Source organism: Peromyscus californicus, unplaced genomic scaffold (genome assembly GCF_007827085.1).
Source record: "Peromyscus californicus insignis strain IS unplaced genomic scaffold, ASM782708v3 Scaffold_14__1_contigs__length_90479793_seg_2, whole genome shotgun sequence".
Lineage (NCBI taxonomy): Eukaryota > Metazoa > Chordata > Mammalia > Rodentia > Cricetidae > Peromyscus > Peromyscus californicus.
The window spans coordinates 39224270-39250162 of NW_026294436.1; the positions used below are offsets into that span (position 1 = coordinate 39224270).

The 25893-nt window shown below is 43.9% G+C and overlaps 3 protein-coding genes across 3 annotated transcripts; all 3 read left to right on the forward strand.

Moving 5' to 3' along the window:
• The first annotated feature begins 2692 nt into the window (after positions 1-2692).
• On the forward strand, positions 2693-3616 carry LOC128109418 (transmembrane epididymal protein 1A-like). The gene has a single exon (XM_052736584.1). The coding sequence runs from the start codon at positions 2693-2695 to the stop codon at positions 3614-3616; it is 924 nt and encodes a 307-aa protein (XP_052592544.1).
• A 7248-nt stretch (positions 3617-10864) lies between these two features.
• LOC128109419 (transmembrane epididymal protein 1A-like) lies at positions 10865-11988 on the forward strand. The gene has a single exon (XM_052736585.1). The coding sequence runs from the start codon at positions 11071-11073 to the stop codon at positions 11986-11988; it is 918 nt and encodes a 305-aa protein (XP_052592545.1). The 5' UTR covers positions 10865-11070.
• Positions 11989-19849: 7861 nt separating this feature from the next.
• LOC128109420 (transmembrane epididymal protein 1A-like) lies at positions 19850-20999 on the forward strand. Its single transcript, XM_052736586.1, has one exon. It carries the CDS (start codon positions 19850-19852, stop codon positions 20765-20767), a length of 918 nt encoding a protein of 305 aa, XP_052592546.1. The 3' UTR covers positions 20768-20999.
• The last annotated feature ends 4894 nt before the right edge of the window (positions 21000-25893 follow it).

A 25893-nucleotide genomic window follows, 5' to 3' on the forward strand; every position in this document is an offset into this window, starting at 1 on the left:
CCAACCCAGTGAATTCTAGACTAGCCAGGACAGTGAAACCCTGTTATAAAATTAAAAAAAAAATTACACTCTTACTCACTGAGAGGATACAGATGTCAAAACTCTTACCTTTCTTTGGTAAAGAACCAGAATCTTTAAAAAGATAAGAAAGAGAGGCAATCTGCTAGTTGGGAGAAATTGGGACTGGAATCCTGAGGTAATTTCCAGTCATTTTTTTTTCTTTCCTTCCACAGCCCTGCCAACCACAGCTGTATTCCCACAACAAAGGGCTAACACTAGTTATCAGCAGCTATAATACTGCAGATGCTTATTTTTTAATCACATTTTTGCTTGTGCACTAGTTCAGACTTTTCTAGAAGACTATGTATCAGTTTTGCACTTTGGTGAGCTTACAGCAATAGTAAAGTGATAATTTCCACTCCTTAACAATTCCAACAAAACCTTTGATTTACATGTGTCCATCAGACTCTTTATTGCTATGGGAAGCACCCAAGATCAACAATTTGAAGGAGAAAACTTTTTCTTTTTTAGATCATGTCTGCAGAGGTTTCTGCCTAAGTTTGACTTGACAGAGATGACGCAGAGTATGTGTCAATGGGAATGGATGGTAGAAAAAGCTGCTCGCCTCACATCTCAGGAAGCAACGGGGGATAACAGGAAGGGACCAGAGTTAAGAGCCACTGCAAGATCCAGGGGATCCAATGCCTCTGGGCTCTGTGGGCACCTACACTCTGCACATACTCACACTCAAAAGACACACATGCCTACACAGAATTTAAAACCATAAATTTATTTTCTTTAAGAAAGAAAAGAAATCCTGTAACTTGTTCACCAGTCTACACCACATGAGTGGAAAAAGGAAGAAAAGAGATTCAAATATACGTAGGGATAAGAGAGGCAGGTTCCTCTGTAGCACAATCTAAAACGCTCATGGTATTTTCCCACTCAAATCTACTTTCACTAGTGAAAAGGATGGCCTGGATTCCCCTGACACAATCGCTTCACCTTACCTATGGGGGTCTGCTACAATGTTCCTCGTGGATGCCTGAATCTGAGGGAACTGAATCAAGCCTTATGCATGCTAAAGGTTAGTTTACAGAGATGCTGTGTAGAATGCTATCTTATTCAGCCCTAAAAAAAAAGGAGACTCTGTCATCTTTAACAATATAGAAGAATCCAGAATGCCCTGGGTTACGACAAAGGCAAATGCTGCATTTTTTCATTATTTGTGGAATCTTTTTTTTTTTAAAAGTTGAATTTACAGGAGCAGAGAACAAGTGACAGTTACTAGGGACAGTGGGAAGGGTTCGGAGACAGGGAGATGTTGGTCAAGCTGTAGACTTCAGTAATGTGGGATGGATGAGCTCTAGAACACTAAGGTACAGCATACTGATTATAGCTCATAATATTATATCACACAGTTGAAATTTGCTGAGTGTAGACTTAAGTGGTCTAGCCACAAACAAATGTGACTGTGTGAGATGATGGACAGGTTAATTATTTTGACTATAGTAAACATGCCATAAAGTCTATGTACATCAAAACAATAGATTATATACCTTAATTTACACAAACACACACATACATGCATGCAGGTGGTGCATGCCTGTCACCTCAACTCTTAGGAGGTAGAGGCAGTGAGTCAGGAGTTTGAAGCCAGCCTTGAGTATGAAGACTCTCAGCTTGGTTGAAATCCCATGTATGCAATTAGCTAACATCTAGTGCCTAGAGCTCTTTCTGCCCTTTTATATCAGACACACAGCGATTATAATTAAAGAGAGAATAAAGTTGAGGTGATACTTCTCATTAAAATATAAGCAGCTGGCCAGATTCATATGTCTTGGGATATCTATATCTGCATTTGGCTAGAATATTCTGTCACAGTGCTCCAAAACTGACCTCAGAGGCTGGCTTGGTGAGTTCATCTATTATCCAGCTAAGAACCATGGAAGGGCAGGTGAGCAGCTTTCCTGGTAGCCCTTAAGCTTCCTGTTGCAAAAGAGTAGAGATGCCAAGTAGGAGCTCAGTAGGAAATTTACATATATGAGCACAAACCCATATATTTTCTGACTGTGGTAGTGCACACCTAGAAACCCAATACTGGAGAGACTAAAGCGAGAAAATCATGAGGCTAGTCTGGGCTACACAGCAAGGTGTATACCAAACAACAAAACCGCAAATGTTTGCCTTGAGTACATGAGCTGATAAATGAGCAGGAGTCTTTAGGGATGCACACAGACTTATGAGTTAGCTAGTCCTTTCCTGGATACTCTCCATGCTCAGGCACCACCCAGCTCCATGAACTAGACAGACTCAGGAGAAATCAAGCCATGAGAGAGGGACAGAGCTGAGCAGAGGCTCCACCAGGGCCCCAAAGCAGAGCTAGAGAGAGCGCACAATCCCGCAGGTGTGCTTTCTGAAACATTCACGCCCCCTCCTTTGGCTCCAGTTAGTCAATTCACCCTGTACTAGAAGAGAATGAGACAATGAGACACCCCTCACCCAATGTGTAGGGCTCCTGTCCAGAACTTTCCATTCTGTGGGAGAGACAAGTGGGCAGAAGGAGATGATATAAATAGGTAGACATTATCTCTGGGCATACAAGCAAAACTGGATGGGCCAGTGAGTGAGAGGAAGGCTGAGAAGTCTCCAGTCCATTCTTTACTTTCTATACAAATAGACCTATCATTTCATGGGGAATGGAAAGTTTGGGGGCCATTTCTGCCCAGGGTTATACATTTTTTTCTATGGACTGTATCAGGCAACAGTGGTCTTCAAGGCCATGATAGTTAAGGACTCTCCCATTTATCTTTCATACGTTCCCAAGAATCAAAAGAGATGTTCCAAGTTGTGGAAAATATCCTTTGGAGGTTGGCTGAAGATAGTGATCGGAACCCTCTTAACGTTTTATGTGGTCTTCTGTCTTGATAACGAGATGGTTCTGATTAGCAAAGAGATGCCTCCAAGGTTTATGTACCCTCAAGAGTGGCAGCACCTCACCATATTCATCCTCCTAACCCTTGACGGCTGTGTAGAAGTCATGAGCAAGAACGTGCTGCAGCAGAGGTGGGTGGTCCTAGAGAGAGGTTCCACGGCTCTGGCCTTCTATGTGCTCATGCTGCTGCTGGTGTCACATGTTCAAGTCTCATCAAAGATGGAGCTGCACGTTCACTCTCTCCTCATCTTGGTGGTGTTCCTGCTGATGCTGGTGTTGACGGCAGAGGTGTGGGCTTGTGGGTCCTTTTGTCTCCAGCTGATCAAGAACTTTCTGTTCCTGATGATGGGCACGTGGCTGATGCAGGCAGGTTTCATTCTCTTTAGACCGGTCTCTGGCTACCCGTGGGAGGACGATGACATCAGTGACATCATGTTTGTCACCACCTTCTTCTGCTGGCATGTCATGATCAATGCCTTATGCCTGGTGGGAGTCTATGGTTTCTCTTCATTGTGGCATCATTATTACAGCCCCAGCTTGAGGCTGGGGGCTTCCAAGAAAGTGCTGTATCATGAGAGCTCTTCAGGAACATTTTACCAGCTGCTGCAGGATGCAGAGCAGCAGGACCAGGATGACCAGGCTCTTCTCCCTTCAAAGAGCTCTGCCTGTGACAGGGCCTAGAATACATAAACCACCCCATCTTCCTCCTGTGGGCTCTCTTGGGCACTTGTAACGCATCCTTGGTTTCTCAGTGAAGGTAATGGCTCTGGAGGATGGTAGGTAGTCCCAGCTATTATGCTCATCACTGACTCAGTAACCGTTGAGGAGGTAAACAGATGACCTGGAAAAGTGACATGGCCTAGATGATGCTGATCAGGAGAAGTGAGAGGAGAGAGTGGACTAAGAGGACTGAGAAAAGTGGGCTACAGGAACTACCCACGTGGGAAGATACAACAGGAAACCTGAAAAGACATCAGAGTTCAGCAGGTATTCCACCACCAAGTTTTAGCCAAGGAATAAAGACTTCCCACAAATGGAAATGGCAGTGGTGGGTGTCCCTGTTGGTCAACTAACCTGATGGTGCTGTGTGGAAACAGCATAACATATAGTACAATTCACTACTCTACTATTAGAATGCCACGTATGTATATTTAATGTGGGTGGATTAGCATTATTTCCAATACAAAGTAAGAATTAATACTCTCCAATCTCACTTTTTAAAGTTTATGTGAACCAAATTTTCATGAACCTCTACCATATTTCTTATTTTTGACCCCTAATCCAGGCAAAGCAAAATGTTTGGTGATGATTTACAACCAGCTCCATCAAAACATTACTAGAATATAATTGACTTTATCTCACATGTGAGTCTTTCCCAAAGAACCAAACCTGCTGCTAGTCACATTTTCACCACGGTTATTCTCCACCTACCATCAAATTCCCCTATACTGCCATTACCAAGAGGGTCCCTTCCACAAAATTCCCACGCTCCCTGGATCTGGATCTCGGTAGCAACTCTTGTACACTTCTGTACCTTTACCCATGCAACACACATTCTTCCTTGTCTTGTGTCTCATAGTCTTTCTTTTGGGAAGGTTTTGTCTCAACACCTGACATGTGAACCCCTTACAAGTAAACAACGTATTGTAGTGTATCTTTACCTAATTCCTGTGATAGAGCCTCTTAGGGGAGCCATTTGGGTGGAAGAAGGGACAAGAGAGAAGAAGGAGGAGGAATGGGGGGATGGCCTAAGAGATAAATGTGAGCCAAGTACAGTGATGTTTCTATATGAAAACTTATACAGGAACCATTGTTTTCTATACCAACTAACACACACACACACAAAAAAAAAACCCCACATTTTCTATATAGTTTATGCTTAACAAAGTTGAGTTCCAGAGCCCCCTTTCCTGCCCCTTCTAAATGTAGTGGCTGGCTGCTCTGTGGAACTACCCTCAACAACACAAAGCATACATCATGTAAGTACTAGGCCCATTTGCTTCCCTGTTCACGTGGAAAATGAAAATGAGTTACCAAGAAAATACACTGAATGTAGGAAGAGATGAAAGTGTTGGAGAGAAGAAGGGATCCAGAGGCAGCTGGAGGGACATGAGGGGAGGGGATCGGGATGTGTGACTATAATCAAAAATATATTACATCATGTATGTAACAGCCAATGAATAAATGTATTTTAAAAATGAATTGTATAAGTTTTGATAAATATATGTAATGGACAATAAATATAATAATCACAAAAGGATCAAAGAAAAACACCTTTATTTAAATCTCCTATGGTCAGAGATGGGTGGGGTAGCACATATTTGCAATTATAACACTTGGGACACAGAGCAGAATGCTTGCAAGTTTGAGAATAGCCTGGATTACATGGTGAGTCTGAGGGCCATCTATGCTACATCATGAGACACTGTCCCACAACGAAATGATAACAGGGCACTATGAAGAAATATTTTCATCATACACAACAGGCAAAAAAAGATTTTCAGAATATATAGATGCATTCAAATATTAACAATGAGAAAGGTAAGGTAAGAAAGAAAAAAGATGAAAGCAGATGTATCATAGGAACAGGAATCTTTGGTGGTCCTCATGTTGTGGTGAGGGGGAAGGTCAACCCAGGACTTTGTACAGGTTAGGTACTCTACCATGGAGGTACATGGCCAACTCTTTCAATTACTTTTCTCATTCCCATATGTAATCCCAGAGTACTCCATCATATTCCTATCTATCCTTGTCCTTGGAGCTCCCACTAGAATTACCCATTAAGCTGAGCTAAATGCATTCTAAGTTTATCTAGCCCTTATCCTTAAAATTTTCTAAATCCTTCTTTTAAACAGTTCCAAAGCTTCTGTCCACATGGCCTGACAGTCACAGAAAAGACCCCACTTCTGGTTCCAATTTTAAATATTAGTCCCATTTTTACCTCTGTGACAAATACCTGAGGAGAAACGGTTTAAAGGAAAGAAGATTTATTTATATCATAAACGTTGAATACTGTAGGACAGTCAGAAGAGAGGGTTTGTTTGCTTGTTTGTTTGTGTTGATGATTGTGGTGACTTGACTCACCATGCCCTCTTGTAAGCTCTGCCTCTATCTAAATAGTGACATAATTGAATTGTAACTTACAACTAAAGTGACCACATGATTTATTATTGAAAACTGGACACTTAGAGTAAAAAAAAAAAAAAATCGCTCTTTAGTTGGGGAACTGAGAAAACATGAAAAAGCCAAATTGCTCCAAACAAATCAGGATTTATATGGTTCCTCTCCATAAGCCTCATTTCTTCAACAGAAATGAGCTGTACAGCTTAGCTCCTGCTGGTCCTGCAAAGCCACCTTCCACTCCTTTCCACCTGGCTCTTTCTCCCAGGAGGCTGACTAACTCTCTACCACATCAGATCGGGGAGAAGAGCAGCCCTGAGATCACAACAATGAGAGGCTGGAACTGGCTGGTGTTCAGGGCATGTCACCCTCTGAGACTGCTGTCTGAAGTGATCAGATCCCCACTTCAGCCAGACATCATATTGGTCACTAGCATGTGAGCACAGTTACTCAGTCACACATGTAACTGGAATACTGTGACCTAACCTGTCTTGGGATGTGTGATGAGTATAAAATAGAAGTACTGGAGTTTATAAGATCAATATTAATCAGTTATTAATTTACATATTAGATACTTGTTGAAATAATGTTTCATAATGAAATATATGATAAATACAACCCATGGCATATTGCTATACCCAAAGATCTGTGCATGGACCAATCCTCATCACAGGAGAGTCTTCTTTCAGTAGATGGGAATTAACACAGACACCCCGAACTGGACAATGGGCAGAGAATGAGAGACTTTAGATGTCTTTATCAAGCCCTCATTTCAAGGCTCAGGGATTTGTACAGAAGAGGAGTCTAGAAGATTAAGAGTCAGAGGTGATGGAGAATTTCAAGGAAACAGCATCTTCCAGACACAACAGGACTGATGCACATAGAAACTCATAGAGACTGAGGCAGCATGCACAGGACCTCCACAGGTTTAAGCCAGATGGGGTCCCAGCACCGAGAAGGGAGAGTAGATGTGGAGGTCCCACCACCATCCAAGAAGCTATTTGGAATGGATAATTGCTGATAAAGGAAAAGTCAGTTTTCTCCAATGGAGTGTCATTGGGTGTATCAACAACACTCCAGGGCAGGCCCCATGCCTAGGACTAGTCAGCCAAGACAAACAGAATCCCATATGTGTGTGTGTGTGTGTGTGTGTGTGTGTGTGTGTGTGTGTGTGTGTGTGTCTGTGTGTGTGTGTGTGTTTTGTGGACCTTGCTTTGTTTTGGTAATTTCTATCTTTTGTTTAATTTTCATTTTTTGTTTGTTTCTAGGGAGAGAGAGAGAGAACGAACGTGAAGTTGGATGGGTGGGTAGGAGGTGGGGAGGATCTGGGAGGAATTGGGGGAGCTGGGAAATCATGGTCAAAATATATAAAACATTTTAAAAATTTTTTAAAGTACAGTAAAAGTATAATAATATCCCACTAATTCTATCTTTTATATTTAACTAATGTGGTGGTTAGAAAGTATTTTAATTCTACGCTGTAGAGATGGTCTAGACATGTTAGAGTATGTATGTATATATGTATAAATGCATTGTGCTTTCAGCTAAATTGTAAGCTCTCTGGGGATAAGAACTATATCACCCGGTTCTTTACATGCCTTCGCACACACAATGGGACTCCAGGGGTCAGTCATTCCTGAGTTCCTTCCTGCTCACTCTGGAATCTCGTGATGTCGTTAGAACAAACGGCACCAGCCACTGAGAGACTCTGCTGAGTCCAAGTGTGGAGCGGCAAGACTATGACAGACCTTCACAGGCTTCTGTGGTTAAGCCTAGTGTTCCCAGCTGAACACCTTTGCAGTCACTCCATGTCCCCAGACTGTGCAGCTGTCTGGAAGTTTTGCTAATGGTTCACCACACTCAGCTTCCTTCCACACTCCCGTGGGCAGGTCTGCTGTAGGATGGACAAGTCCTGTCTTTGAAGCCCTGAGATCAGGATGCTCGTGTGTTAATAACAGGATGTATCCTCCGATGTTTGGCCAGAGTGGAGATCTGATCACCCCAGATGGGAACCTCAGAGAATGACTTGCCCTGCACAAATGCCAGTTTCTGCCTCTCACCCCTGTGAGGTCAGGGCTGCTCTTTTTCTTCTTCTGACCACTGGTGCTCCGCTCACAGCTGAGGCACAGCTGGAGAAATGAGTGCAGGATGGGGTCAGCTCTGACACCCCACCTTACCACAGCCCTAGCAGATGTGAAGAAACAGTCAGGGCTGGGCATGTGGCTCAGCTGGAAAAGTGCTTCCCTGACATTGATGAAGCCCGGGGTTTACTCTCCAGCCAGCACATAACCCTGGCCAGGTGGCGCACGCCTGCAAGCCCAGTATACAGGAGAAGGCCAGAAGGATCAGAAGTCCAAGGCCATTCTTCATTATATTTGGAGTTGGAGGCAAGCTGGGGCCACATGGAACCCTATCCCCACAGGCCAATGATATGCAGAACAAGGAGTCCTATCCTTCTTCCAGGGTGAATCCAAGAACTGAAGAGAGCCCCAGAGTGGCCTCCCCTGGTCAACTTCAGATGTATCACTGTAGATTGTTCCCTTTGAGTGGCCTCCTGCTGAACATTCAGCTCTACCATGCTTGGTGTTTGGCTCATTCACCCAAAGGGAGTACTCACCACTCCCCTCTACCCAGCAGCATCTATACCTTCTCACTTCCACTCTACAGGAAATGAAGTCCAATCTACCTCCTCTTCCTCTTCCATCTCAGCACTTGGAAGGCAGAGGCAGGGGATCTCTGTGAGTTCACGGCTACCCTGGTCTACATATTGAGTTCCAGGCTAGCCAGAACTGCAAAGTAGAACCCTGTCAGACATTCAAGAGAAAGCTAATAGTAGAATCCAAATTCTGACTTCCAGATGAATAGACAAATGTATTTCCCACTTGCTTGTGCCTTTAAGTCTGAATCGCCACCTCATTGGTTACAAGAGTCACATCAGGCTGTAAGATTACAGATGATCTTTAGTTTGTCTTTTAAAAGAAAGCAAGAAAAGTTTGAGAAGAAACAATTCCCTGGAACCAGGAGGGGAGCTGGAAAATAAAACTGGGTTGCCCTATGGGCAATTTTCAATGTTCTTTTTTGCTTATATAGTTTCCCTGATTTTCCTACAATGATTGTCCCCTACACAGTTTAAAACTCAAATAAGCAAAGCAGGTCCATTTAGAAGGCAGAATGAAGCTTTATTTTCCCAGTTTGTCTTCACACTCATTCCCCAGCCTACCAAATTCCTCAGCAGCTGAAAGCAATCTGAGGTACTGCCATCTTAAAGGGCAGAGGGAGATGTCCCAGTTTTCTGGCATTAAGCCACCTTGAGAAAGAACAGATTACAGAGGTGTTGTCCTAGAATGGTTTGTTTCAGGATTTTTTTTCAGCACGTGGGTAGACTCACAACTGCTAGTCATCTTGTGATCACAATGCCAAACCATGACATCTACCGTGCACTTTGTTGCTGTGATGTTTTGTGGTGTGTGTGTGTGTGTGTGTGTGTGTGTGTGTGTGTGTGTGTGTGTGTATGTGTGTGTGGTTCATGAGGGTATATGTGCACATGTGCATTTGTGCACTTAAAGGCCATATTGGGTGTGGCTCCTTGGTCACCATCCATCTTTTTTTTTAGGCATGCTCTCTTATTGGCCTGAAACTCACCAAGCAGGATAGGCTGACTGACCAGAGAACCCCAGAGATCTGCTGCCTCTGCTTCCACAGTATTGGGATTACATGCACATGTCACCATAACTGGATTTTTCATGGCTTCTGGCAATTGAACTCAAGTCCTTATGCTTGTGTGACAAGTACCTTAGCAAGTGAACTACCTCCCTAGCCTGGTGCTCTGTAGATGAGGTCATACTGTGACGGGCTTCTCAGGAACATCATATTTGGCTATGAGTGAGAGCTCAGGTGTGGTGCTGTGATGTGGGTATAATTGTCCTTCCTCCCCAACTGGATACTGTGAGCACACAGATTTGGTAGCCTCTGCTCTGCCTTTGCTGACAGCATGAGTGATTAGGCAGAAGATGAATGTCAGCTTGGCATGTGATCATTGATGAAGTTCCTAATCTCTCAGTACACCCATTTTCCCTAGAAAACTCCTATTCCATGTGCAGTAAATGCAGAACCATTTGTGTACTGCACACATACTATTCCCTGTACCTTGACCCCCACAATCCCCTCTGCCCATGCTCAACTGGCAGATAATTGGTATCAGAGAGAAATGAAGCAGGTGGACTATTTCCTGTCCCACTAGAAAGGACCCTTGTGAAAACTCTACCTGTAGCCAACCTTTGCTTGGAGCCATGTGAGGAAGGGAATTCTGGGAAACATCATTCAAACTTAGTTTTGTTGGCACATGTACACCATCACGGTCCCTAAAAACAACCCAGAATGCACCTCTGCAGGTTTTTCTCCAGGCCATAAAGATGGTGATGGGTTGGTGACAGTCGTGAAGGAGGGGAGGAGAGGAAATTTCTCAGAGGTCTTTAAGATAGGTCTACTACAGAAGACTAGAAAAGCCAGGTGGAGGCTGTTATATGGTCTCATATCTCAATGGTTAAACGTCTGTGGTCAGAACAAGAGCATCATCCTGTACAGATGGACTGAGGTGAGGTCTGAGATTAGGTCTGAGAATTACTACAGCATGCTTGGGAGTCTGGGCAAGCACAGGCTTTCTCTGAGAACCAGTGCACCCCACCCCACCACACCTTCCCTGCCTTCCACTTGAGCACCAGGCTGCTTGAGAGGAAGGCAACTTGAGCCAGGAACAAGCATGAGCTAAAGCCCCTCATCAGGCACGGGGAGGAATCCCTGAAAGCCCACTCAGTTCTCAGTGCGCCAGAGTGGAACGGTATAATGAAGCCATATTTCCACCCAATGTGTAGGCTTGTCTCAAGAAATGCTTCCTCTCTGTGGGAGAGCAGTGGGTGAAGTGAGATGATAAAACTAAGTGGAAGGCAGTTCTTCCCAAACCCTAGAACCCAAGGCGCCTGTACCTGAGTTTTGCATTTTGTTAGATTAGTAGCTCAATGGGAGACTTTATTGGTCATGTATATCCAGGCTTGTTTCTGGCCTTATATGGATTGTATCAGGCAATAGTAGTCTCCAGAGCTATGATATTCAGTGACTCTCTTCTGTATCCTTCATCCCTTTCTAAGAATAAGGGAAGATGGGCCAGGCTGTGGCAAATAGCCCATACAGGCTGGTTGAAGGCAGTGACTGGTGCCCTCTTGATAATTTATGTGCTCAACTGTGTAGAAGGAGGGTTGAAATTAATGAGCAAAGGGATACCACCAAGGTTTATGTTCCCCAGGGAGTGGCAGCACCTCACCATGTTCGTCCTTCTCACCCTTGACGGTTGTTCAGAAATTGTGAGCAAGAACGTGCTGCGGCAGAGGTGGGTGGTCCTAGAAAGAGGTTCCACGGCCCTGGCCATCTATGTGCTCCTGCTGCTGCTGGTGTCCCACGTTAAGGATTCATCTGGGGTGGAGCTGCAGGTCCACTCTCTCCTCATCTTGGTGGTGTTCCTGCTGATGCTGGTGTTGACGGCAGAGCTGTGGGCTCCTGAGATGTTCCACCTCTGGATGATAGAGACCTTCCTGTTCCTGACGATGGGCACATGGCTGATGCAGGCAGGTTTCATTCTCTTTAGACCGGTCTCTGGCTACCCGTGGGAGGACGATGACATCAGTGACATCATGTTTGTCACCACCTTCTTCTGCTGGCATGTCATGATCAATGCCTTATGCCTGGTGGGAGTCTATGGTTTCTCTTCATTGTGGCATCATTATTACAGGCCCAGCTTGAGGCTGGGGGCTTCCAAGAAAGTGCTGTATCATGAGAGCTCTTCAGGAACATTTTACCGGCTGCTGCAGGATGCAGAGCAGCAGGACCAGGATGACCAGGCTCTTCTCCCTTCAAAGAGCTCTGCCTGTGACAGGGCCTAGAATACATAAACCACCCCATCTTCCTCCCTTGGGCTCTCTTGGGCACTTGTAACGCATCCTTTGTTTCTCAGTGAAGGTAATGGCCCTGGAGGATGGTAGGTAATCCCAGCTATTATGCCCATCACTGACTCAGTAACCGTTGGGGAGGTAAAAGGATGACCTGGAAAAGTGACATGGCCTAGATGATGCTGGTCAGGAGAAGTGAGAGGAGAGAGTGGATTAAGAGGACCGAGAAGAGTGGGCTACAGGAACTACCCACGTGGGAAGATACAGCAGGAAACCTGAAAAGACGTCAGAGTTCAGCAGGGATTCCACCACCAAGTTTTAGCCAAGGAATAAAGACTTCCCACAAATGGAAATGGCAGTGGTGGGTGTCCCTGTTGGTCAACTAACCTGATGGTGCTTTGTGGAAACAGCATAACACATAGTACAATTCACTACTCTACTATTAGAATGCCACGTATGTATATTTAATGGGGGTGGATTAGCATTGTTTCCAATACAAAGTAAGAATTAATACTCTCCAATCTCACTTTTTAAAGTTTATGTGAACAAAATTTTCATGCAGCCCTACCATATTTCTTATTTTTGACCCCTAGTCCAGGCAAAGCAAAATGTTTAGTGATGATTTATGACCAGCTCAACCAAATTTCCTAGAATATAATTTACTTTATCTCACATGTGAGTTTTTCCCAAACAACCAAACCTGCTGCTAGTCACATTTTTACCACAGTTATTCTAAACCTACCATCAGCTTCCCCTATACTGCTATTACCAAGACGGTCCCTTCCACAAAATTCTCACACTCCCTGGATCTGGATCTCAGAAGCAACTCTTGTGCACCCACTGTGCCTTTACCCATGCGACACACATTCTTCCTTGTCTTGTGTCTCATAGTCTTTCTTTTGGGAAGGTTTTGTCTCAACACCTGACATGTGGACCCCTTACAAGTAAACAACGTATTGTAGTGTATCTTTACCTAATTCCTATGATAGTGCCTCCTAGGGGAGCCATTTGGGTGGAAGAAGGGACAAGAGAGAAGGAGGAGGAGAAATGGAAGGGCCTAAGAGATAAATGTGAGCCAAGTACAGTGATGTTTCTATATGAAAACTTATACAGGAACCATTGTTTTCTATACCAACTAACAATTAGTTTAAAAACACATTTTCTATATAGTTTATGCTTAACAAAGATGAGTTCCAGAGCTCCCTTTTCTGCCCCTTCTAAATGTAGTGGCTGGCTGCTCTGTGGAACTACCCTCAACAACCTAAAGCATACATCATGTAAGTACTAGGTCCATTTGCTTCCCTGTTCACGTGGAAAATGAAAATGAGTTACCAAGAAAATACACTGAATGTAGGAAGAGATGAAAGTGTTGGAGAGAAGAAGAAATCCAGAGGCAGCTGGAGGGACATGAGGGGAGGGGATTGGGATGTCTGACTATGATCAAAAACACATTACATCATGTATGTACTGCCAACGAATAAATGTATTTTAAAAATGAATTGTATAAGTTTTGATAAATATATGTAATGGACAATAAATATAATAATCACAAAAGGATCAAAGAAAAACACCTTTATTTAAATCTCCTATGGTCAGAGATGGGTGGGGTAGCACATATTTGCAATTATAATACTTGGGACACAGAGCAGAATGCTTGCAAGTTTGAGAATAGCCTGGATTACATGGTGAGTCTGAGGGCCATCTATGCTACATCATGAGACCCTGTCCCACAACGAAATGATAACAGGGCACTATGAAGAAATATTTTCATCATACACACAAGCAAAAAAAGATTTTCAGAATATATAGATGCATTCAAATATTAACAATGAGAAAGGTAAGGTAAGAAAGAAAAAAGATGAAAGCAGATGTATCATAGGAACAGGAATCTTTGGTGGTCCTCATGTTGTGGTGAGGGGGAAGGTCAACCCAGGACTTTGTACAGGTTAGGTACTCTACCATGGAGGTACATGGCCAGCTCTTTCAATTACTTTTCTCATTCCCATATGTAAACCCAGAGTACTCCATCATATTCCTATCTGTCCTTGTCCTTGGAGCTCCCACTAGAATTACCCATTAAGCTGAGCTAAATGCATTCTAAGTTTATCTAGCCCTTATCCTTAAAATTTTCTAAATCCTTCTTTTAAACAGTTCCAAAGCTTCTGTCCACATGATCTGACAGTCACAGAAAAGACCCCACTTCTGGTTCCAATTTAAAATATTAGTCCTATTTTTACCTCTGTGACAAATACCTGAGGAGAAACGGTTTAAAGGAAAAGAGATTTATTTATATCATAAACGTTGAATACTGTAGGACAGTCAGAAGAGAGGGTTTGTTTGCTTGTTTGTGTTGATGATTGTGGTGACTTGACTCACCATATCCTGTTGTAAGCTCTGCCTCTATCTAAATAGTGACATAATTGAATTGTAACTTATAACTAAAGTGAACACATGATTGATTATTGAAAACTGGACAGTTAGAGTAAAAAAATCACTCTTTAGTTGGGGAACTGAGAAAACATGAAAAAACCAAATTGCTCTAAACAAATCAGGACTTATATGGTTCCTCTCCATAAGCCTCATTTCTTCAACAGAAATGAGCCGTACAGCTTGGCTCCTGCTGATCCTGCAAAGTCACCTTCCACACCTTTCCACCTGGCTCTTTCTCCCAGGAGGCTGACTGACTCTCTACCACATCAGATCGGGGAGAAGAGCAGCCCTGAGATCACAACAATGAGAGGCTGGACCTGGCCGGTGTTCAGGGCATGTCACCCTCTGAGAATGCTGTCTGAAGTGATCAGATCCCCACTTTGGCCAGACGTCATATTGGTCACTAGCATGTGAGCACAGTTACTCAGTCACACATGTAACTGGAATACTGTGACCTAACCTGTCTTGGGATGTGTGATGAGTATAAAATAGAAGTACTGGAGTTTATAAGATCAGTATTAATCAGTTATTAATTTATATATAAGATACTTGTTGAAATAATGTTTCATAATGAAATATATGATAAATACAACCCATGGCATATTGCTATACCCAAAGATCTGTGCATGGACCAATCCTCATCACAGGAGAGTCTTCTTTCAGTAGATGGGAATTAACACAGACACCCCAAAGTGGACAATGGGCAGAGAATGAGAGACTTTGGATGTCTTTATCAAGCCCTCATTTCAAGGCTCAGGGATTTGTACAGAAGAGGAGTCTAGAAGATTAAGAGTCAGAGGTGATGGAGAATTTCAAGGAAACAGCATCTTCCAGACACAACAGGACTGATGCACATATAAACTCATAGAGACTGAGGCAGCATGCACAGGACCTCCACAGGTTTAAGCCAGATGGGGTCCCAGCACCGAGAAGGGAGAGTAGATGTGGAGGTCCCACCACCATCCAAGAAGCTATTTGGAATGGATAATTGCTGATAAAGGAAAAGTCAGTTTTCTCCAAAGGAGGGTCACTGGGTGTATCAGCAACACTCCAGGGCAGGCCCCATGCCTAGGACTAGTCGGCCAACACAAACAGAACCCAATGTGTGTGTGTGTGTGTGTGTGTGTGTGTGTGTGTGTGTGTGTGTGTGTGTGTGTGTGTTTTGTGGACCTTGCTTTGTTTTGGTAATTTCTATCTTTGTTTAATTTTCACTTTTTGTTTGTTGAGAGAGAGAGAGAGAGACAGAGAGAGAGAGAGAGAGAGAGAGAGAGAGAGAGAGAGAGAGAGAGAGAACAAACATGAAGTTGGGTGGGTGCATAGGGAGGTGGGGAGGATCTGGGAAGAATTGGGGGAGCTGGGAAATCATGGTCAAAATATATAAAACATTTAAAAATTTTTAAAGTAAAGTAAAACTATAATAATATCCCACTAATTCTATCTTTTATATTTAACTAATGTGGTGGTTAGAAAGTATTTTAGTTCTACGCTGTAGAGATGGTCTAGACATGTTAGAGTATGTATGTATATATGTATAAATGCATTGTGCTTTGAGCTAAATTGTAAGCTCTCTGGGGATAAGAACTATATCACCCGGTTCTTTACATGCCTTCGCACACACAATGGGATTCCAGGGGTCAGTCATTCCTGAGTTCCTTCTTGCTCACTCTGGAATCTCATGATGTCGTTAGAACAAACGGCACCAGCCACTGAGAGACTCTGCTGAGTCCAAGTGTGGAGCGGCAAGACTATGACAGACCTTCACAGGTTTCTGTGGTTAAGCCTAGTTTTCCCAGCTGAACACCTTTGCAGTCACTCCATGTCCCCAGACTGTGCAGCCGTCTGGAAGTTTTGCTAATCGTTCACCACACTCAGCTTCCTTCCACACTCCCGTGGGCAGGTCTGCTGTAGGATGGACAAGTCCTGTCTTTGAAGCCCTGAGATCAGGATGCTCGTGTGTTAATAACAGGATGTATCCTCCGATGTTTGGCCAGAGTGGAGATCTGATCACCCCAGATGGGAACCTCAGAGAATGACTTGCCCTGCACAAATGCCAGTTTCAGCCTCTCACTCCTGTGAGGTCAGGGCTGCTCTTTTTCTTCTTCTGACCACTGGTGCTCTGCTCACAGCTGAGGCACAGCTGGAGAAATGAGTGCAGGATGGGGTCAGCTCTGACACCCCACCTTACCACAGCCCTAGTAGATGTGAAGAAACAGTCAGGGCTGGGCATGTGGCTCAGCTGGAAAAGTGCTTCCCTGACATTGATGAAGCCCGGGGTTTGCTCTCCAGCCAGCACATAACCCTGGCCAGGTGGTGCACGCCTGCAACCCCAGTACACAGGAGAAGGCCAGAAGGATCAGAAGTCCAAGGCCATTCTTCATTATATTTGGAGTTGGAGGCAAGCTGGGGCCACATGGAACCCTATCCCCACAGGCCAATGATATGCAGAACAAGGAGTCCTATCCTTCTTCCAGGGTGAATCCAAGAACTGAAGAGAGCCCCAGAGTGGCCTCCCCTGGTCAACTTCAGATGTATCACTGTAGATTGTTCCCTTTGAGTGGCCTCCTGCTGAGCATTCAGCTCTATCTACCATGCTTGGTGTTTGGCTCATTCACCCAAAGGGAGAACTCACCACTCCCCTCTACCCAGCAGCATCTATACCTTCTCACTCACTTCCACTCTACAGGAAATGAAGTCCAATCTACCTCCTCTTCCTCTTCCATCTCAGCACTTGGAAGGCAGAGGCAGGGGATCTCTGTGAGTTCACGGCTACCCTGGTCTACATATTGAGTTCCAGGCTAGCCAGAACTGCATAGTAGAACCCTGTCAGACATTCAAGAGAAAGATAATAGTAGAATCCAAATTCTGACTTCCAGATGAATAGACAAATGTATTTCCCACTTGCTTGTGCCTTTAAGTCTGAATTGCCACCTCATTGGTTACAAGAGTCACATCAGGCTGTAAGATTACAGATGATCTTTAGTTTGTCTTTTAAAAGAAAGCAAGAAAAGTTTGAGAAGAAACAATTCCCTGGAACCAGGAGGGGAGCTAGAAAATAAAACTGGGTTGCCCTATGGGCAATTTTCAATGTTCTTTTTTGCTTATATAGTTTCCCTGATTTTCCTACAATGATTGTCCCCTACACAGTTTTAAACTCAAATAAACAAAGCAGGTCCATTTAGAAGGCAGAATGAAGCTTTATTTTCCCAGTTTGTCTTCACACTCTTTCCCCAGCCTACCAAATTCCTCAGCAGCCGGAAGCAATCTGAGGTACTGCCATCTTAAAGGGCAGAGGGAGATGTCCCAGTTTTCTGGCATTAGGCCACCTTGAGAAAGAACAGATTACAGAGGTGTTGTCCTAGAATGGTTTGTTTCATGATTTTTTTTCAGCACGTCGGTAGACTCACAACTCCTAGTCATCTTGAGATCACAACGTTCAACCAAGATGTCTACCGTGCACTTTGTTGCTGTGATGTTTTGTGGTACGTGTGTGTTTGTGTGTATTCATGGGAGTATGTGTGCACATGTGAACTTGTGCAAATGAAGGCCATATTTGGTGTGGCTCTTTGGTCACCATCCATCTTGTTTTTGGAGGCATGCTCTCTCTCTCTTTTTTTTTAATAAAAAAAATTGTATTTACTTAGAAGCATTTAGAATGTCAACAAAACAGCTGCAATTTTTTTTTTTTGCAATTACCGAGTGGTATTCAGTTAACAGAACAACAATTATCTTCATAAAAAGCTGCATCAGAGACAACTGAAGATGAAAAAAATAAAACAAAAACAAAAAATAAAAACATAATAAAATTAAAAAAATCCTACTGTCCCCATCGATAACTAATTTGTGCAGTGCACCAACACGAACCTGCTTTAAATTTGCATGCTAATTTACAACCCCCAGACTGTACCAGGCAAGGTTAGTAGCTATTGAGAATACCACCAGGACAGGGCTATCTAAAGACACATTTGGTAGTGTGTTAACTATACAAAAAAGACACTGTACAGTTTAAAAACAAATCTTACACAGCCTTACATTTGAGGCATGCTCTCTTATTGGCCTGAAACTCACCAAGCAGGATAGGCTGACTGGCCAGAGAACCCCAGAGATCTGCTGCCTCTGCTTCCATACTATTGGGATTACATGCACATGTCACCATAACTGGATTTTTTATGGCTTCTGGCAATTGAACTCAAGTCCTTATGCTTGTGTGGCAAGTACCTTAGCAAGTGAACTACCTCCCTAGCCTGGTGCTCTGTAGATGAGGTCATACTGTGACGGGGTCATCAGGAACATCATATTTGGCTAGGAGTGAGAGCTCAGGAGCGGTGCTGTGATGTGGGTATAATTGTCCTTCCTCCCCAACTGGATACTGTGAGCACACAGATATGGTAGCCTCTGCTCTGCCTTTGCTGACAGCGTGAGTGATTAGGCAGAAGATGAATGTCAGCTTTGATAAAGTTCCCAATCTCTCAGTACACCCATTTTCCCTAGAAAACTCCTATTCAATGTGCAGTAAATGCAGAACCATTTGTGTACTGCACACATACTATTCCCTGTACCTTGACCCCCACAATCCCCTCTGCCCATGCTCAACTGGCAGATAACTGGTATCAGAGAGAAATGAAGCAGGTGGACTATTTCCTGTACCACTATAAAGGACTCTTGTGAAAACTCTACCTGTAGCCAACCTTTGCTTGGAGCCATGTGAGGAAGGGAATTCTGGGAAACATCATTCAAACTTAGTTTTGTTGGCACATGTACACCATCACGGTCCCTAAAAACAACCCAGAATGCACCTCTGCAGGTTTTTCTCCAAGCCATAAAGATGGTGATGGGTTGGTGACAGTCGTGAAGGAGGGGAGGAGAGGAAATTTCTCAGAGGTCTTTAAGATAGGTCTACTATGGAAGACTAGAAAAGCCAGGTGGAGGCTGTTATATGGTCTCATATCTCAATGGTCAAACGTCTGTGCTCAGAACAAGAGCATCAGCCTGTACAGATGGACTGAAGTGAGGTCTGAGATTAGGTCTGAGAATTACTACAGCATGCTTGGGAGTCTGGGCAAGCACAGGCTTTCTCTGAGAACCAGTGCACCCCACCCCTCCATCCCTTCCCTGCCTTTCACTTGAGCACCAGGCTGCTTGAGAGGAAGGCAACTTGAGTCAGGAACAAGCATGAGCTAAAGCCCCTCATCAGGCACGGGGAGGAACCTCTGAAAGCCCACTCAGTTCTCAGTGCGCCAGAGTGGAACGGTATAATGAAGCCATATTTCCACCCAATGTGTAGGCTTGTCTCAAGAAATGCTTCCTCTCTGTGGGAGAGCAGTGGGTGAAGTGAGATGATAAAACTAAGTGGAAGTCAGTTCTTCCCAAACCCTAGAACCCAAGGCGCCTGTTCCTGAGTTTTGCATTTTGTTAGATTAGTAGCTCAATGGGAGACTTTATTGGTCATGTATATCCAGGCTTGTTTCTGGCCTTATATGGATTGTATCAGGCAATAGTAGTCTCCAGAGCTATGATATTCAGTGACTCTCTTCTGTATCCTTCATCCCTTTCTAAGAATAAGGGAAGATGGGCCAGGCTGTGGCAAATAGCCCATACAGGCTGGTTGAAGGCAGTGACTGGTGCCCTCTTGATAATTTATGTGCTCAACTGTGTAGAAGGAGGGTTGAAATTAATGAGCAAAGGGATACCACCAAGGTTTATGTTCCCCAGGGAGTGGCAGCACCTCACCATGTTCGTCCTCCTCACCCTTGACGGTTGTACAGAAATTGTGAGCAAGAACGTGCTGCGGCAGAGGTGGGTGGTCCTAGAAAGAGGTTCCACGGTCCTGGCCATCTATGTGCTCCTGCTGCTGCTGGTGTCCCACGTTAAGGATTCATCTGGGGTGGAGCTGCAGGTCCACTCTCTCCTCATCTTGGTGGTGTTCCTGCTGATGCTGGTGTTGACGGCAGAGCTGTGGGCTCCTGAGATGTTGCACCTCTGGATGATAGAGACCTTCCTGTTCCTGATGATGGGCACGTGGCTGATGCAGGCAGGTTTCATTCTCTTTAGACCGGTCTCTGGCTACCCGTGGGAGGATGATGACATCAGTGACATCATGTTTGTCACCACCTTCTTCTGCTGGCATGTCATGATCAATGCCTTATGCCTGGTGGGAGTCTATGGTTTCTCTTCATTGTGGCATCATTATTACAGGCCCAGCTTGAGGCTGGGGGCTTCCAAGAAAGTGCTGTATCATGAGAGCTCTTCAGGAACATTTTACCAGCTGCTGCAGGATGCAGAGCAGCAGGACCAGGATGACCAGGTTCTTCTCCCTTCAAAGAGCTCTGCCTGTGACAGGGCCTAGAATACATAAACCACCCCATCTTCCTCCCGTGGGCTCTCTTGGGCACTTGTAATACATCCTTTGTTTCTCAGTGAAGGTAATGGCCCTGGAGGATGGTAGGTAGTCCCAGCTATTATGCCCATCACTGACTCAGTAACCGTTGAGGAGGTAAAAGGATGACCTGGAAAAGTGACATGGCCTAGATGATGCTGGTCAGGAGAAGTGAGAGGAGAGAGTGGACTAAGAGGACCAAGAAGAGTGGGCTACAGGAACTACCCACATGGGAAGATACAGCAGGAAACCTGAAAAGACATCAGAGTTCAGCAGGGATTCCACCACCAAGTTTTAGCCAAGGAATAAAGACTTCCCACAAATGGAAATGGCAGTGGTGGGTGTCCCAGTTGGTCAACTAACCTGATGGTGCTGTGTGGAAACAGCATAACATATAGTACAATTCACTACTCTACTATTAGAATGCCACATATGTATATTTAATGTGGGTGGATTAGCATTGTTTCCAATACAAAGTAAGAATTAATACACTCCAATCTTACTTTTTAAAGTTTATGTGAACAAAATTTTCATGCAGCCCTACCATATTTCTTATTTTTGACCCCTAGTCCAGGCAAAGCAAAATGTTTAGTGATGATTTATGACCAGCTCAACCAGAATTTCCTAGAATATAATTTACTTTATCTCACATGTTAGTTTTTCCCAAACAACCAAACCTGCTGCTAGTCACATTTTTACCACAGTTATTCTAAACCTACCATCAGCTTCCCCTATACTGCTATTACCAAGACGGTCCCTTCCACAAAATTCTCACACTACCTGGATCTGGATCTTGGTAGCAACTCTTGTGCACCCACTGTGCCTTTACCCATGCGACACACATTCTTCCTTGTCTTGTGTCTCATATTCTTTCTTTTGGGAAGGTTTTGTCTCAACACCTGAAATGCGGACCCCTTACAAGTAAACAACATATTGTAGTGTATCTTTACCTAATTCCTGTGATAGAGCCTCTTAGGGGAGCCATTTGGGTGGAAGAAGGGACAAGAGAGGAGGAGGAGGAGGAGGAATGGTGGGGCCTAAGGGATAAATGTGAGCCAAGTACAGTGATGTTTCTATATGAAAACTTATACAGGAACCATTGTTTTCTATACCAACTAACAATTAGTTTAAAAACACATTTTCTATATAGTTTATGCTTAACAAAGATGAGTTCCAGAGCTCCCTTTTCTGCCCCTTCTAAATGTAGTGGCTGGCTGCTCTGTGGAACTACCCTCAACAACCTAAAGCATACATCATGTAAGTACTAGGTCCATTTGCTTCCCTGTTCACGTGGAAAATGAAAATGAGTTACCAAGAAAATACACTGAATGTAGGAAGAGATGAAAGTGTTGGAGAGAAGAAGAAATCCAGAGGCAGCTGGAGGGACATGAGGGGAGGGGATTGGGATGTCTGACTATGATCAAAAACACATTACATCATGTATGTACTGCCAACGAATAAATGTATTTTAAAAATGAATTGTATAAGTTTTGATAAATATATGTAATGGACAATAAATATAATAATCACAAAAGGATCAAAGAAAAACACCTTTATTTAAATCTCCTATGGTCAGAGATGGGTGGGGTAGCACATATTTGCAATTATAATACTTGGGACACAGAGCAGAATGCTTGCAAGTTTGAGAATAGCCTGGATTACATGGTGAGTCTGAGGGCCATCTATGCTACATCATGAGACCCTGTCCCACAACGAAATGATAACAGGGCACTATGAAGAAATATTTTCATCATACACACAAGCAAAAAAAGATTTTCAGAATATATAGATGCATTCAAATATTAACAATGAGAAAGGTAAGGTAAGAAAGAAAAAAGATGAAAGCAGATGTATCATAGGAACAGGAATCTTTGGTGGTCCTCATGTTGTGGTGAGGGGGAAGGTCAACCCAGGACTTTGTACAGGTTAGGTACTCTACCATGGAGGTACATGGCCAGCTCTTTCAATTACTTTTCTCATTCCCATATGTAATCCCAGAGTACTCCATCATATTCCTATCTGTCCTTGTCCTTGGAGCTCCCACTAGAATTACCCATTAAGCTGAGCTAAATGCATTCTAAGTTTATCTAGCCCTTATCCTTAAAATTTTCTAAATCCTTCTTTTAAACAGTTCCAAAGCTTCTGTCCACATGGCCTGACAGTCACAGAAAAGACCCCACTTCTGGTTCCAATTTAAAATATTAGTCCCATTTTTACCTCTGTGACAAATACCTGAGGAGAAACGGTTTAAAGGAAAAGAGATTTATTTATATCATAAACGTTGAATACTGTAGGACAGTCAGAAGAGAGGGTTTGTCTGCTTGTTTGTTTGTGCTGATGATTGTGGTGACTTGACTCACCATACCCTCTTGTAAGCTCTGCCTCTATCTAAATAGTGACATAATTGAATTGTAACTTACAACTAAAGTGACCACATGATTGATTATTGAAAACTGGACACTTAGAGTAAAAAAAAAAAAAATCACTCTTTAGTTGGGGAACTGAGAAAACATGAAAAAGCCAAATTGCTCCAAACAAATCAGGACTTATGGTTCCTCTCCATAAGCCTCATTTCTTCAACAGAAATGAGCCATACAGCTTAGCTCCTGCTGGTCCTGCAAAGCCACCTTCCACTCCTTTCCACCTGGCTCTTTCTCCCAGGAGGCTGACTGACTCTCTAGCACATCAGATCGGGGAGAAGAGCAGCCCTGAGATCACAACAATGAGAGGCTGGAACTGGCCGGTGTTCAGGGCATGTCACCCTCTGAGACTGCTGTCTGAAGTGATCAGATCCCCACTTTGGCCAGACATCATATTGGTCACTAGCATGTGAGCACAGTTACTCAGTCACACATGTAACTGGAATACTGTGACCTAACCTGTCTTGGGATGTGTGATGAGTATAAAATAGAAGTACTGGAGTTTATAAGATCAATATTAATCAGTTATTAATTTACATATTAGATACTTGTTGAAATAATGTTTATAATGAAATATATGATAAATACAACGCATGGCATATTGCTATACCCATAGATCTGTGCATGGACCAATCCTCATCACAGGAGAGTCTTCTTTCAGTAGATGGGAATTAACACAGACACCCCAAAGTGGACAATGGGCAGAGAATGAGAGACTTTGGATGTCCTTATCAACCCCTCATCTCAAGGCTCAGGGATTTGTACAGAAGAGGGGACTAGAAGATTAAGAGTCAGAGGTGATGGAGAATTTCAAGGAAACAGCATCTTTCAGACACAACAGGACTGATGCACATATAAACTCATAGAGACTGAGGCAGCATGCACAGGACCTCCACAGGTTTAAGCTAGATAGGGTCCCAGCACTGAGAAGGGAGAGTAGATGTGGAGGTCCCACCACCATCCAAGAAGCTATTTGCAACTGATAATTGTTGATAAAGGAAAAGTCAGTTTTCTCCAATGGAGTGTCATTGGGTGTATCAACCACACTCCAGGGCAGGCCCCATGCCTAGGACTAGTCAGCCAAGACAAACAGAATCCCATATGTGTGTGTGTGTGTGTGTGTGTGTGTGTGTGTGTGTTTTGTGGACCTTGCTTTGTTTTGGTAATTTCTATCTTTTGTTTAATTTCCATTTTTTGTTTGTTTCTAGGGAGAGAGAGAGAGAACGAACATGAAGTTGGGTGGGTGGGTAGGGAGGTGCGGAGGATCTGGGAGGAATTGGGGGGGCTGGGAAATCATGGTCAAAATATATAAAACATTTAAAAAATTTTTTAAAGTAAAGTAAAACTATAATAATATCCCACTAATTCTATCTTTTATATTTAACTAATGTGGTGGTTAGAAAGTATTTTAATTCTACGTTGTAGAGATGGGTTAGACATGTTAGAGTATGTATGTATATATGTATAAATGCATTGTGCTTTCAGCTAAATTGTAAGCCCTCTGGGGACAAGAACTACATCACCCAGTTCTTTACATGCCTTCGCACACACAATGGGACTCCAGGGGTCAGTCATTCCTGAGTTCCTTCTTGCTCACTCTGGAATCTCGTGATGTAGTTAGAACAAACGGCACCAGCCACTGAGAGACTCTGCTGAGTCCAAGTGTGGAGCGGCAAGACTATGAGAGACCTTCACAGGCTTCTGTGGTTAAGTCTAGTTTTCCCAGCTGAACACCTTTGCAGTCACTCCATGTCCTCAGACTGTGCAGCCGTCTGGAAGTTTTGCTAATGGTTCACCACACTCAGCTTCCTTCCACACTCCCGTGGGCAGGTCTGCTGTAGGATGGACAAGTCCTGTCTTTGAAGCCCTGAGATCAGGATGCTCGTGTGTTAATAACAGGATGTATCCTCCGATGTTTGGCCAGAGTGGAGATCTGATCACCCCAGATGGGAACCTCAGAGAATGACTTGCCCTGCACAAATGCCAGTTTCAGCCTCTCACTCCTGTGAGGTCAGGGCTGCTCTTTTTCTTCTTCTGACCACTGGTGCTCCACTCACAGCTGCAGGCACAGCTGGAGAAATGAGTGCAGGATGGGGTCAGCTCTGACACCCCACCTTACCACAGCCCTAGCAGATGTGAAGAAACAGTCAGGGCTGGGCATGTGGCTCAGCTGGAAAAGTGCTTCCCTGACATTGATGAAGCCCGGGGTTTACTCTCCAGCCAGCACATAACCCTGGCCAGGTGCTGCATGCCTGCAACCCCAGTACACAGGAGAAGGCCAGAAGGATCAGAAGTCCAAGGCCATTCTTCATTATATTTGGAGTTGGAGGCAAGCTGGGGCCACATGGAACCCTATCCCCACAGGCCAATGATATGCAGAACAAGGAGTCCTATCCTTCTTCCAGGGTGAATCCAAGAACTGAAGAGAGCCCAGAGTGGCCTCCCCTGGTCAACTTCAGATGTATCACTGTAGATTGTTCCCTTTGAGTGGCCTCCTGCTGAGCATTCAGCTCTACCATGCTTGGTGTTTGGCTCATTCACCCAAAGGGAGTACTCACCACTCCCCTCTACCCAGCAGCATCTATACCTTCTCACTTCCACTCTACAGGAAATGAAGTCCAATCTACCTCCTCCTCCTCTTTCATCTCAGCACTTGGAAGGCAGAGGCAGGGGATC

Excerpts from the sequence above, each read along its gene's own strand:
- LOC128109418 (XM_052736584.1), top strand. The coding sequence starts at position 2,693 with ATGGGGAATGGAAAGTTTGGGGGCCATTTCTGCCCAGGGTTATACATT.
- LOC128109419 (XM_052736585.1), top strand. The coding sequence starts at position 11,071 with ATGGGAGACTTTATTGGTCATGTATATCCAGGCTTGTTTCTGGCCTTA.
- LOC128109420 (XM_052736586.1), top strand. The coding sequence starts at position 19,850 with ATGGGAGACTTTATTGGTCATGTATATCCAGGCTTGTTTCTGGCCTTA.